The following is a 12,708-nucleotide window of genomic DNA, read 5'->3' on the forward strand; positions in this document are numbered from 1 at the left end:
GGCCCCTACCTTCTTCTTCTTACTTAAAGCCTGACAGGGGCTAGGCCCTAAACAAAATCTACAATTTCCCTAGCAAGCTCTTTTTAGAGGAAACTACCTTTAGTGTCTTGTAGCTGAAACAGCTCTGTATTCCTGTATTTTCACAACATAATGCTTAATTACAAATATGTCCTTCCCACAGAAGTGTTTCTTTCTTTCTTTTTTTTTTTTTAAGTAAGAATATCCTTAATATTAGGGACTTACTCAACAGAAGAACACAGGGTACTTTTTTTTTTTTTTGCAAACTAGTTAGAAACAAGTTGTAATAGTACAAAAAAAAAAAAAAAAGGTTGTCCTGTAGTTATTGATTTATACTTTTTGAAGTAGAAAAAAATCTGCAATTTTTTAAGATTCTTCTAGAAAAAGCCAAATTTTTGGAATCGTTTGCTTCTAAAAGTTAGAAGCATTTTTCCAAGATGCTACCGCCTCTAAAAATAACCTTTCTGATCTCTTGAAAAGCCAAGTTCAACTTTTAATGGTGCTGTGTACTTTTGGTTTAAAAGAAAAAGGAGAAAGAACCATAGCCAAAACAGTAAGCTTATTCCACTCATGCCTTAAGCTGTAATGATTTCACACAGTACACAGGAATACAGGATTAAGTTTTTCCTTTAAAGATAGAACATATACATCTATGTCATACAAGTAAATTTTTTTCTTTTTTTAAAAATGTTTTAATGTTTATTTTTGACAGAGAGAGAGACAGAGCATGAGTGGGGGAGGGGCAGAGAGAGAGAGAGAGAGACAGAGAGAGAGACAGAATCTGAAGCAGGATCCAGGCTCCGAGCTGTCAGCGCAGAGCCCGACGCGGGGCTCGAACTGACAAACTGTGAGATCATGACCTGAGCCGAAGTCAGACGCTCAACCAACTGAGCCACCCAGGCGCCCCTTCTTTTTTTTAATTTAAGAGAGAGAGAGCACATGAGCAGGGCAGGGGCAAAGGGGGAGGGAGGAAGAGAAACAGAGAGAGAGAGAGAGAGAGAGAGAGAGACAGAGAGAGAGAGAGAGAGAGAGAGAGAGACAGAGAGAGAGAGAGAATCCCAAGCAGGGTCCATACTCAACACACAGAGCCCAGTGTGGGGCTCAATCCCATGACCCTGGGATAATGACCTGAGCAGAAATCAAGAGTCAGACACTCAACCGACTGAGCCATCCAGGCGACCCCATGTAATGCGGTCAGCACCCCCTCCTGACCTTAAAACCCAGGCAAAAAAAAAAAAAAAAAGTTTATCTAAAGAGACACAGTCATGACCAAGATTTCTAACAGACATCAAAACAAAGGCAACAAAAGCATAAATAAACAAGTGGCACCATATCAAATTGACAAGCTTCTGCACAGCAAAGGAAATGAGCAACAAAATGAAAAGGTAACCTATGAGGAAAATGTCTGCAAATCATATAAGGGCTTCATACCCAAAATATATAAAGAATTCATACACCTTAATCTAGCAGCAACTACAAACAATCCGGTTTAAAGTGCTGCCTGAGAAGACACACAGTGGCCAGCAGGTACATAAAAAGGTGCTCCACATCACTCATCATCAGGGAAATGCAAATCAAAATCACAACGAGACATCACCTCACACCTGGCAGGATGGCTATCATCCAAGAGAAAGGAGATGGCAAGTATTGGCAAGGATAGGGAGAACATGGAATCCCGAATGCACTGTTGGTGGGACTGGACACTGATGCAGCCGCTATAGAAAAACAATACAGAGGTTCCTCAAAAACTTAAAACTAGAACTACCACAGGATCCGGCAATCCCAATTGTGTGTGTGTGTGTGTGTGTGTGTGTGTGTGTGTACAAAGGAAATGGAAACAGGATACTGAAAAGACATCTGTACTTCTGTGTCCATTGCAGCATTATTTACAACAGCCAAGATCTGGAAATAAGTGAATGGATAAAATAACAGAATATTATTCAGCCGCGAGAAAGAAGGACATCTTGCCCTTTGTGACAACGTGGTGGAAACGAAAGCATTAAGCTAAGTGAAAGTCAGAGAAAGACAAATACTACGTGGAATCTAAAAAAGCTGAGCTCCTAAAAACAGAGACTAGATTGGTAGCTACCAGGGGCTGCAGGGTGGGGGAAAGGGTGGGGATGTTGGTCAAACAGTACAAATGTCCAGCTATAAGATGAGTAAGTTCTGGGGATCTAGCAGAAAGCAGGGCAATTATAAGTAATGCTACTGAATTACTATTTCAAAGTTGCTAAGAAAGCAGATCTTAAATGTTCTCACCAAAAAAAGAAATGGTAATTATGTGATGTGATGGAGATGTATGGTGGGAGTCATTCTGCAATATACAAGTGTATCAAATCAATACAATGTATACCTTAAACGTATACAATGTTATATGTATGTCAATTGTTCCAGTAAAGCTCAAAAAAAAAAAAAAGATTTCTTAATTATTATTTAAAAACTTTTTTTTTCACATTTATTCATTTTTGACAGACAGAGACAGAGCGCAAGCAGGGTAGGAGCAGAGAGAAGGAGACGCAGAATCCGAAGCAGCTCCAGGCTCTGAACTGTTAGCACAGAGCCCGACGTGGGGCTCGAACCCACGAACCTTGAGATCATGACCTGAGCTGAAGTCAGAGGCTTAACCGAGTGAGCACCCAGATGCCCCTTAAAAAATATACTTCTAATAAAATCAAAATGGCTCATAAGTTAGTAACGCCATTATCGGCTGTATTAATAAACTAACACAATGATAAATGTTTACACATCAGGTAAAAACAATACAAGGTAGCCAAAAATCTAGGTAAGCCAAAAAATGTTTATTAGTCTATAGATTCTCACATTTCTATAGAAGACTAATATTCCCCTATTCAATGGATTTTTTAAAATCAAATCTATGGGATTACCATTACTTCAACAATTTTTTAAATTTTAATTTTACCACAAAATTTACTGGCATCAGTCCCTTAAAGAATGTATGTGAAGTAACTGGTGTGCCTGAATGTTTCACATTTCAACTTATTTTAGAGGTGTCAAGACACCCTCTAAGTTTAATAGGAAAAAATCTGCAGGCTTCAAACAGCACTTAAAAAGAAACACAAAGAAGGAAAGTTAGAAGTCAAGGAGGATAATTCTGCGATAAAGGCTGACAAGAGTGAGACAGAAATCTACTGGAGACCCTCTCAGGACGCAGGCCTGCACCCTGCTGCATTATCACTGACCTGTAACCTCTTCCCCAGCTCGCAAGCAACCCTTAAGTACTCTGGGACTAAGTGGGGTTTTTAAAAGTTCTTGTGTCATATTTACTTTTTCCTACAACTCTTATCAGAAGCCTGCTATATTCGAGTTCCAGAATCTACAGGCTCCAATTACCCACCTAACTACAGAGCCGAGAGGAATAATCAGAAGCATAAAATGCCACCATCATAGAAAGAAAATGAGAATCAGGATTTAAAATAAACCAGTTCATTCTTTTGATTGAAGAACCATTGGCATACAATATTGTATTAGTTTCAAGTGTGCAACAGAGTGATTCGACAACTATACACATTATGAAATGCTCACCATAAATGTAGCCACCATCTGTCACCATACAAACTTATTACAATCTTACTGACTATATTCCCTATGCTATACTTTCAATACTCGTGACTTATTTTTTCTATAACTAGAAGTTTGTACCTCTTAATCCCCTTCACATTGTTCACCAACCCTCTCCTCTCCATCCCTCTGGCAACCACCAGTTTGTTCTCTGTATTTACAAGTCTGTTTTCTGGTTTGTTTGTTTTATTCGGCTTTGTTTGACTTGTTTTTAGTTTCCACATAGTAGTAAAATCATGGTATTTGTCTTTCTCTGACTTATTTTACTTAACAGAATATCCACCCTCTAGGGGCACCTGGGTGGCTCAGCTGAGCATCTGACTCTTGGTTTCGGCTCAGGTTACGATCGCAGAGTCATTGGACCAAGCCCTGCATCAGGCTCAGTGTGAGCCTGCTTAAGATTTTCTCTCTCTCTCTCTCTCTCTCTCTCTCTCTCTCTCTCTCCCTCCCTCCCTCCCTCCCTCTTCCCTGCTTACACACACACACATACACACACACACACACTCTCTCTCTCTCTCTCTCTCTCCCCGTCTCTCTCTCTAAAACAATAATAAAAAAATCGAAAGAATATCCACCCTCTAGGTCCATCCACACTGTCATGAATGGCAAGATTTCATTCATTTTTTATTTCTGAGCAATATCCCATTATACATATATACCACATCTTCTTTATCCGTTAATCTATCAAAGGACACATAGATTGCTTCTATACCTTAGCTATTGTAAATAATGCTGCAATAAACATAAAGGTGCATATATCTTTTCCAACTAGTGTTTTCATTTCCTTTGGGTAAATACCCAAGAATGGACCAGTTCCATTTTTTAAGGGCATAGCCACAGGTAAATAGCATCAACACTGTGTTCTTGGTAACTACAAAAAGAATAAAACAGGTTTTTGTTTTTTTGTTTTTTTTAACTTTTTTTTTCAACGTTTATTTATTTTTAGGACAGAGAGAGACAGAGCATGAACGGGGGAGGGGCAGAGAGAGAGGGAGACACAGAATCGGAAACAGGCTCCAGGCTCTGAGCCATCAGCCCAGAGCCTGACGCGGGGCTCGAACTCCCGGACGGCGAGATCGTGACCTGGCTGAAGTCGGACGCTCAACCGACTGTGCCACCCAGGCGCCCCTAAAACAGGTTTTTAAAAAAACACCACTTCCTTAATAAATGTATAACAAATATCTAACTTTAAAATGAGTTGTATTACCAAAGGCTATTTCTTCATGCAGATATATTTCCCCATACAATACTGTATGTGGTGGTTCATTTTCTAAAGCTGGCCCAATACCTATTTAACCCATAATCTACTGACATAGTACAATGCTGAATGAAGTGTGTAAAGGCGCTTACAATGCTTCAAATGCACATTAGTATTTCAGCTGAAAGGACAGGAGCTTGGCAAAATTGGACTCCCAAAACATGGACCTCGGGAGTTCCATGTAACCCCAAATGTTCACACAAGTGCATACACGGGTGATTCTCTTCTGAGAGGGTCCATAACTTCTCAAAGTGGTTGTTGATAAGCCCACAAAAAGGGGTTGCAATAAAGGGAAAAAACTGTGTTCTTCCCTGCATAGCCCTCGGGTAGCTTTTACGGTAGAAAGGAGGCATTTTGCGCAGTGACGGTCCACACATTTGCACATAATGTTAAGTTCATGGATGCAAAACTATCAAACGCCTTCCAGAAAAACTAAAGTGAAGTGAAGAAAATTCTAAAAAAGGAACATGTTTCAACACTTCATGGGGTCTGAACTGCCCACATAAGAGGACACAGGAAGTTCATCTGAAGTAAAGTGAGGACAGTGATTCCAATGGCACCCACAGTAGAGTAGATTTCCACTGGTCAACAGAGCTTGTCTGTATAGCTGACAGCTGCAAATATTCCATATGTTTGTGCTACAAGAAACTCCACTTAAAAATCTTTCCCCATCTTGGGGTGCCTGAGTGGCTCAGTTGGTTAAGTGTCTGACTTTGGCTCAGGTCATGATCTCATGGTTCGTGAGTTCAAGCCTGTGTTGGGCTCTGTGCTGACAGCTCAGAGCCTGGAGGCTGCTTCAGATTCTGTGTCTCCCTCTCTCTCTGCCCTTCCCCTGCTGGCTGTCTATCTCTCTCTCAAAAATAAAAACATTAAAAAAAATTTTTTTTAATAAAAAAAAAATCTTTCCCCATCCTAACCAAATCACACTGACAAAATATTTATCACACTTTGGCTATCATTATCTTAAAAAAAAAAAAAAGAAATCCACCTTTTACCTCCATATAATGCAAACAAAGTAAAAGGTGTATTTAAACGACGTAAACATGTAATGTGAATGAGTATACCTTTTCTATTAATTTTTATCAAGAAAATCTGGATAATAACCTATTTAATTTTTTTTAATTTTTTTTTTAACGTTTATTTATTTTTGAGACAGAGAGAGACAGAGCATGAACAGGGGAGGGGCAGAGAGAGAGGGAGACACAGAATCTGAAACAGGCTCCAGGCTCTAAGCTGTCAGCACAGAGCCCGACGTGGGGCTCGAACCCACGGACTGTGAGATCATGACCTGAGGCGAAGTCGGACGCTTAACCGACCAAGCCACCCAGGCGCCCCGCTAACCTATTTAATTTTAAACATGACTTCCAACTTTACCTAAAAGCTTCTATAAACTGATATAACAAAGTTCACACATTGTGCTTTTAATTGAGCAGGGTTTATTGTTTTGGGCTTTTTGTTAAAATAGATTTCAACTGTGTGGACTATAAAGCTATTCTAACCAACAGTGCAATTTCAGATTCATACCTAGTTAAAAGATTATTGTTTGCGTACCTCTTTATCCCAAACCATGAGTCCATAGCTAGGTCATTAAGGCACTTCATTTCTTTTACCACTCTCACATTATTACACTTAACACACTAGCATCTATTTTTTGATGCAAAGGTTTTTCACAAGACAGTGCCACTTACCCCGCCTGCCTTCAGCAACTTTCTTCTAAACTCCTCTGTGGGGTTGTTGAAAGTTAGCTTTTCACAGCGGAGGTGATTCACTGGTGGATGGCCTTCAAGATGCAGGAATAAGTCATAATCAAAGCGGACTTTCTTAGGTTCTTCCTAGAGATTAAAAAAAATTAAGAGTTATTCATATACAAATTTTTTTAAATTTATTTATTTCTGAAAGACAAAGACGGAGACAGCAAGAGACAAAAGGAGGGAGGGAGGGAGAGGGAGAGAAAAAGAGGAAGAGGGGGAGGGAGGGAGGGAGGGAGGGAGAAGGAGAGAGAGGAAGAGGGGGAGGGAGGGAGAGAGAGGAAGAGGGGGAGGGAGGGAGGGGGAGAGGGAGAGAGAGAGAGGAAGAGGGGGAAGGAGGGAGGGAGGGAGGGAGGGAGAGAGAGAGGGAGAGGGAGAGGGAGAGAGGGAGAGGGAGAGGGAGAGAGAGAGAGGAAGAGGGGGAAGGAGGGAGGGAGGGAGAGAGGGAGAGAGTGAGGGAGAGAGGGAGAGAAGGAGAGAGGGAGGGAGAGAGGGACAGAGGGAGAGAGGAGGGAGAGAGGGAGAGAGGGACAGAGGGAGGGAGAGAGGGAGGGAGAGAGGGAGGGAGAGAGGGAGAGAGAGGGAGAGGGGGAGAGAGGGAGAGAGGGAGAGAGGGAGAGAGGGAGAGAGAGAGAGAGAGAGAGAGAGAGAGAGAGAGAGAGAGAGAGAATCTTAAGCAGGTTCCGTGTTATCAGAGCAGAACCCATCGCGGGGCATGAACTCATGACCCATGAGATCATGACCTGAGCAGAAATCAAGAGTCTGATGCTTAACCGACTGAGCCACTCAGGCGTCCCATATCTACAGATTTTAAAAGTAAAGTTTTATTCTTCACAGATACCCAACAGCTATAGTGTCAAAGTGCTGGCGAAAGAAAATTATCAAGGAATTATCTACAGAGCAAAATGGAAATACCTGATGAATCACTTTCTTGCTTTCTAAGAGAATAAACTCACCACTTTTCTTGCAATATCTCAAGTGGTATAACACCACCAACACAGCCACCCACCTAGAAACCTAAGATAACCCTGAAGCCACTTCTTCCCCTTCCCACTCTACCCACCTCCACCATCACCAACAACTGAACTGCCATTTTCTCTCCTAAATATTTCTTGAACAAGCCCTCTAACCCATACTCTTACTCATTGCCCAAGCTACAATTCGCTCCTTTCTCTTGTAGGTCTTCCTCCTTCCGGATGGATTCCTCTTCAATTCCTCCTTCATTGAGGCCTCAAAATTACCCTTAGGAGCCAAAAACCTAGCGATGTTTACAGCTTGATGAAAATTTCAAAAGCTTCCTTCCAGTCGCCATTAGGATAAAAATCAAAAGCTCACTTGAAGGCCTCATGGGGGCTTTCAGAACCTGGTTCTTGGCTCCTTATCCCACCACTGTCAAGGAACACATGGCTAATGGTTGTTCCAGTATTTACTACGCTCTAGGCTAATCCTGGGTTTCAGCCTTGCTTTACATGACTACCTTCATTGCCCTCCTCCATTCCTCCACCCTCGTGTCACCTAAGTAACTTCTCGTCCTTCTCCTTTCAGGTATCACTTTGGGGAAACCTTCCTAGAAACGCCACTCCCAACTTCCCACTGCCTCTCCTCTGTTCTGTATCTCTGTCTCACCCTTGCACATCTTAGGTTGATCATCCTATTATCTCCCTTTTTCCTGTGAAATCATAAGATTCTTGAAAGGGAGAACAATAGTTGAATCGTCACTGCACACCCCCCGACAACTCATTTAGCACCTGTGCATAGCAGAAATGCCATAAACAGCCCTGAAATGAACGAGGAACACAAAATAAGCATCATCTCCAAGAGAACAGAATCATTAGAATTTCACGATACCCGAGTTCTGCTCTCAAGGCATTACTTTAGTTAGCTAAACGTTTAAACCTCTCTCCACACCGATTCTCAAACATCCCAAGTGAAATGAAGACTGAGGATAGTTAACAATAACTAACATCAACATTAACAGTTATCTCATTCAATTCTTATAGCTCTCCTCAAGGTCAGTTCTGAGTCCTGCTTTGCAAATGAGGAAATTAAGGCACTTAGAATTTGTTGTATTACTTTACATAAAAACTCCTTTTGTGTCACAAATACTAACCATCTTTGTGACATGTTGTAATTGTTTTCATTAGTCATTAGCCTTGCCATTTTATTTTTAATGGCTGTGAGAAGTAATTCGCAAACCATAAAACCCACCCTTTTTGAAAGTATACAACTTAGTGGTGTTTAGTGTATTCACAGAATGATGAAACCATCACCATCGTCTAATTTCAGAACATTTTCATCATTCCAGAAAGAAAACTCAAACACATTAGTAGTCATTTCCAATTCCCCCCGATCCTGCATTCCCTTATACCACTAATAATCTATTTCTGTTTCTCTAGAATTGCCTATTCTGTGGAGCTGGCATTTCATACAGACACAAAAAATACACACACAGCATGTCATCTTTTATGACAGTCTTCTTTAATGTGACATGATGTTTTTAGGGTTCATACATGGTGTAATGCGTCAGTTATTTAGTTCCTCTTTATGGCTGAATAATATTCCAGTGAATGGGTATACCAGTTTCTTTCATCCACTCATTGGTGGATTGATATGTGTATTTTTTATATTTTTTAGCTACCATAAACAATGCTGGTATTAACATTTGTGTACAAGTTTTTATCTAGACGTGTGTTTTCATTTCTCTTGAATATACACCTATGGGGAGAATTTCTGGGTCATATGGTACCTCCATTTTAACACTTTTACAAACTGCCTTGCTTTATATATATATTTAGATTTTTTAGTATGTGACATATTAAAATTTTACATAGTCAAATAAAGCAATGTTTTTCTTTAAAAAAAAAAAAAAAAAACTTCTGGGGCGCCTGGGTGGCTCAGTCGGTTCAGCATCTGACTTCGGCTCAGGTCGTGATCTCACGGTTCGTGAGTTCAAGCCCCGCGTCAGGCTCTTGTGCTGATGGCTCAGAGCCTGGAGCCTGTTTCCGATTCTGTGGCTCCCTCTCTCTCTGACCCTCCCCCGTTCATGCTCTGTCTCTCTCTGTCTCAAAAATAATTAAGCGTTAAAAAAAAAATTAAAAAAAAAAACAAACTTCTGGGTGGCTCAGTGGGTTAAGCCTCTAAATCAGCTCAGATCATGATCTCGCAGTTTGTGAGTTCAAGCCCCATGTTGAACTCTGTGCTGACAGCTCAGCCTGGAGCCTGCTTTGGATTCTGTGTCTCCCTCGCTCTCTGCCCTTCCCCCACTTATCCTCGGTCTCTCTCAAAAATAAGCAAGTGTTAAAAAATTTAAAAAGAAAGAACTTTTCATATATGTAATGTGATGAAACAAAGTGATGTGAAACTGGTTCTTTTAACTCGAAAGTCTTAGTTCCTGAAACTGTCAAAATGTAGGCATTACCTGCTACAAATTTATGGTTTCTACCTCCTCATCCAAAGTTCTCCAAATCAGTCTCCACTCATTCACTATCTCTACACTTCTTTTGTTTTAATGTTTATTGACTTAGTTGAGACAGACAGACAGAGAGATAGAGGAAGGGCAGAGAGAGGGAGAGAGAATCCCAAATAGGATCCACACTCAGCATGAAGCCTGACGCGGGGCTCGATCTCCCAACTGTGAGATCGTGACCTAGGCTGAAATCAAGAGTCAGATGCTTAACTGACTGAGCCACCCAGGCGCCCCTGCCTCTTCTCTTCTACCTCCAAGCGGCATGAAACCTGCTCCTTTCCTCTTTCATCAGAATACCCCTCCCTCCTGGTTTTCTTCACGCTTACTGGCATTCCTTCTCAGTCTTCTTCACCGGCCTCCCTGCTTTCCTCACTGACCCTTAAACATCCTTTAACTTTGGGCAAAGTCCCCAAGGAGCCGACGCCCATTCACAGGGTGTCACTTCTACCTCTATGACAATGACTCCCCTATCTGTACCTCCAGCCCAGCTCCCACTTGACTGCCATTTACGGGGGCTCCACACCACATCTACCCACATCTCCACCAAGTTGACCCACAGCAACTTCAAAGTCACAGTTTGTCTTAAACTGGAGTTCTATTCATCTGTCCTCTCTCCCATACTCTATATTTTGGCAAACAGAAATCCTCATCTCTTGCCAAAGTTAAAATACAGAAAAACCGTCCCCAGCTCTTCCTTCTCCCTTGCTCAGCACACTCAAATAGTCCCCAAGTTCTACTCCATATTCTCCCTTAGGAACTCTCAAATCCAACCCTTCTGTCCAGTTCCCATACCCTCGCCTTAGTTAGACCTTCATCATTCCTCACTGGGTCACCTCCTTGTTTTTCAACTCACCCCATTTTACCTCCTACAGTGGCAGGACAGTGATCTTCCCAATACAAAAATTAGATTACATCTTTTCATTGGTATAAATGCCTTTAATGACTCATCATCTCCCACAGGATAAAATCCCTCTTCCTTGGAACAACCATCTCAGTCCTCTAACACCTTTCCTGCATTTCCTTTGTTCTCTTATGACACCCTGTGTTTCCATAATTTCAGAGCACTTGTGGTTCCCAGTACTCTACATTACCTCATTCGTTTTGCCTTTCACATCTAGTGCTCCCCACGCTTATACAGTTTTCTCTCCCAGCACCTCTCCCTTCCCTTGCTTGCTTATTAATGCGCTCATTATTCAAAACCCAGATAAAGCACGAAATCCACTGGAAAGCCTTCCTAATACTTCCAATCCAATCTGTATTAGATATCCCTCTTATAGCATTCCTTTATTAATGTAATTATCACATTGAATTATGGCCATTTTTCTACGTACCTGCCTTTCCTCTCCATTGTAAAACAGTCAACACAACCTTAGAATTTAATTAAAAACATAAGAAGGGCTGTTTTCTGCCTTACAATTGGGACTGTAAATTTGTAAAGCCTTCTGGGAAGACAATTTGGCAACAGCTATCAACATGCTAACCCAGTAATTCTACTTCTAAGAATCTCTTCCCACAGAAATATCCAAATATGTGCACAAAGATACATATATTATAAAATGTTCATAGTAGCACTGTTTGTAATGGCAAAAAAAAAATTGAAATAATCTTTGAGTGAGTATATCATATCATTGAATACCATTCAGATGTTTAAAAATACAGATTTAGGCGCACCTGGGTGGCTCAGTCGGTTAGGCGTCCGACTTCGGCTCAAATCATGGTCTCACGGCTCGTGGGTTCAAGCCCCACGTGGGACTCTGTGCTGACAGCTCGGAGCCTGGAGCCTGCTTCAGATTCTGTGTCTCCCTCTGTCTCTCTGCCCCTCCCCCACTCATGCTCTGTCTCTCTTCTTCAAAAATAAATGAATATTTAAAAAACATTTTTTTTTCAACGTTTATTTATTTTTGGGACAGAGAGAGACACAGCATGAACGGGGGAGGGGCAGAGAGAGAGGGAGACACAGAATCGGAAACAGGCTCCAGGCTCTGAGCCATCAGCCCAGAGCCTGACGCGGGGCTCGAACTCCCGGACGGCGAGATCGTGACCTGGCTGAAGTCGGAAAAAAACATTTTTTAATACAGATTAAGAAAGGCATAGTGCCAAGTAGATTAAAGGTAAGTCACAGAAAATATTAAAGTATGATATATTATGCCCCTGCCTATCTCTACTTGACATAGATTTTTATCTGTGCATCTTTATGGGGGCGGGGGGGGGGAATCAGGAAAGACAACACCAAATAGTTAACAATGATTAAAAGGACTCAAAGAGTATGCTTCTACATACTTTTCAGTATCACTTCATAGTCCACAACACTTTTATACCAAAAAAAAAAAAGAAAGAAAGAAAGAAAAATCACTTTTCAATAAAACTAAGGGTAATGACCACAGAAAGTGACTACCTTTCTATGAATCCTGAGTGCAATTTTCTTTTAAAGATTTTTCTTTTTTCTCTTGAGGAAGGAGAAAGTACTCACAAACTTGTGCTCTAGCCAACGGGTCTCTTTCTTAGAGGGCAGACTTCATTATTACGTCCATCTATGCTCCTCAGGAAAGAGTCTTCTCACATTTCAAACAAGAAAGCATGCATTTATTCTACACATAAAGCTACTACACTTCCTCTAAGAGGTGGAAATCTGGTTTTGG

General features: G+C 41.2%; 1 protein-coding gene across 2 annotated transcripts in view; it reads right to left on the reverse strand.

The window, feature by feature from the left end:
• MLLT3 (MLLT3 super elongation complex subunit) overlaps positions 1-12,708 on the reverse strand; it is a 289,714-nt gene that overhangs the window by 114,013 nt on the left and 162,993 nt on the right. For both annotated transcript variants that reach the window (XM_043566262.1, XM_043566263.1), the window contains exon 4: positions 6,544-6,687. In XM_043566262.1, coding sequence (XP_043422197.1) covers positions 6,544-6,687 — 144 coding nt within the window. The remainder of the gene's footprint in view (positions 1-6,543; positions 6,688-12,708) is intronic.

This window comes from Prionailurus bengalensis, chromosome D4, assembly GCF_016509475.1.
Source record: "Prionailurus bengalensis isolate Pbe53 chromosome D4, Fcat_Pben_1.1_paternal_pri, whole genome shotgun sequence".
In the NCBI taxonomy this organism is placed as follows: Eukaryota; Metazoa; Chordata; class Mammalia; order Carnivora; family Felidae; genus Prionailurus; species Prionailurus bengalensis.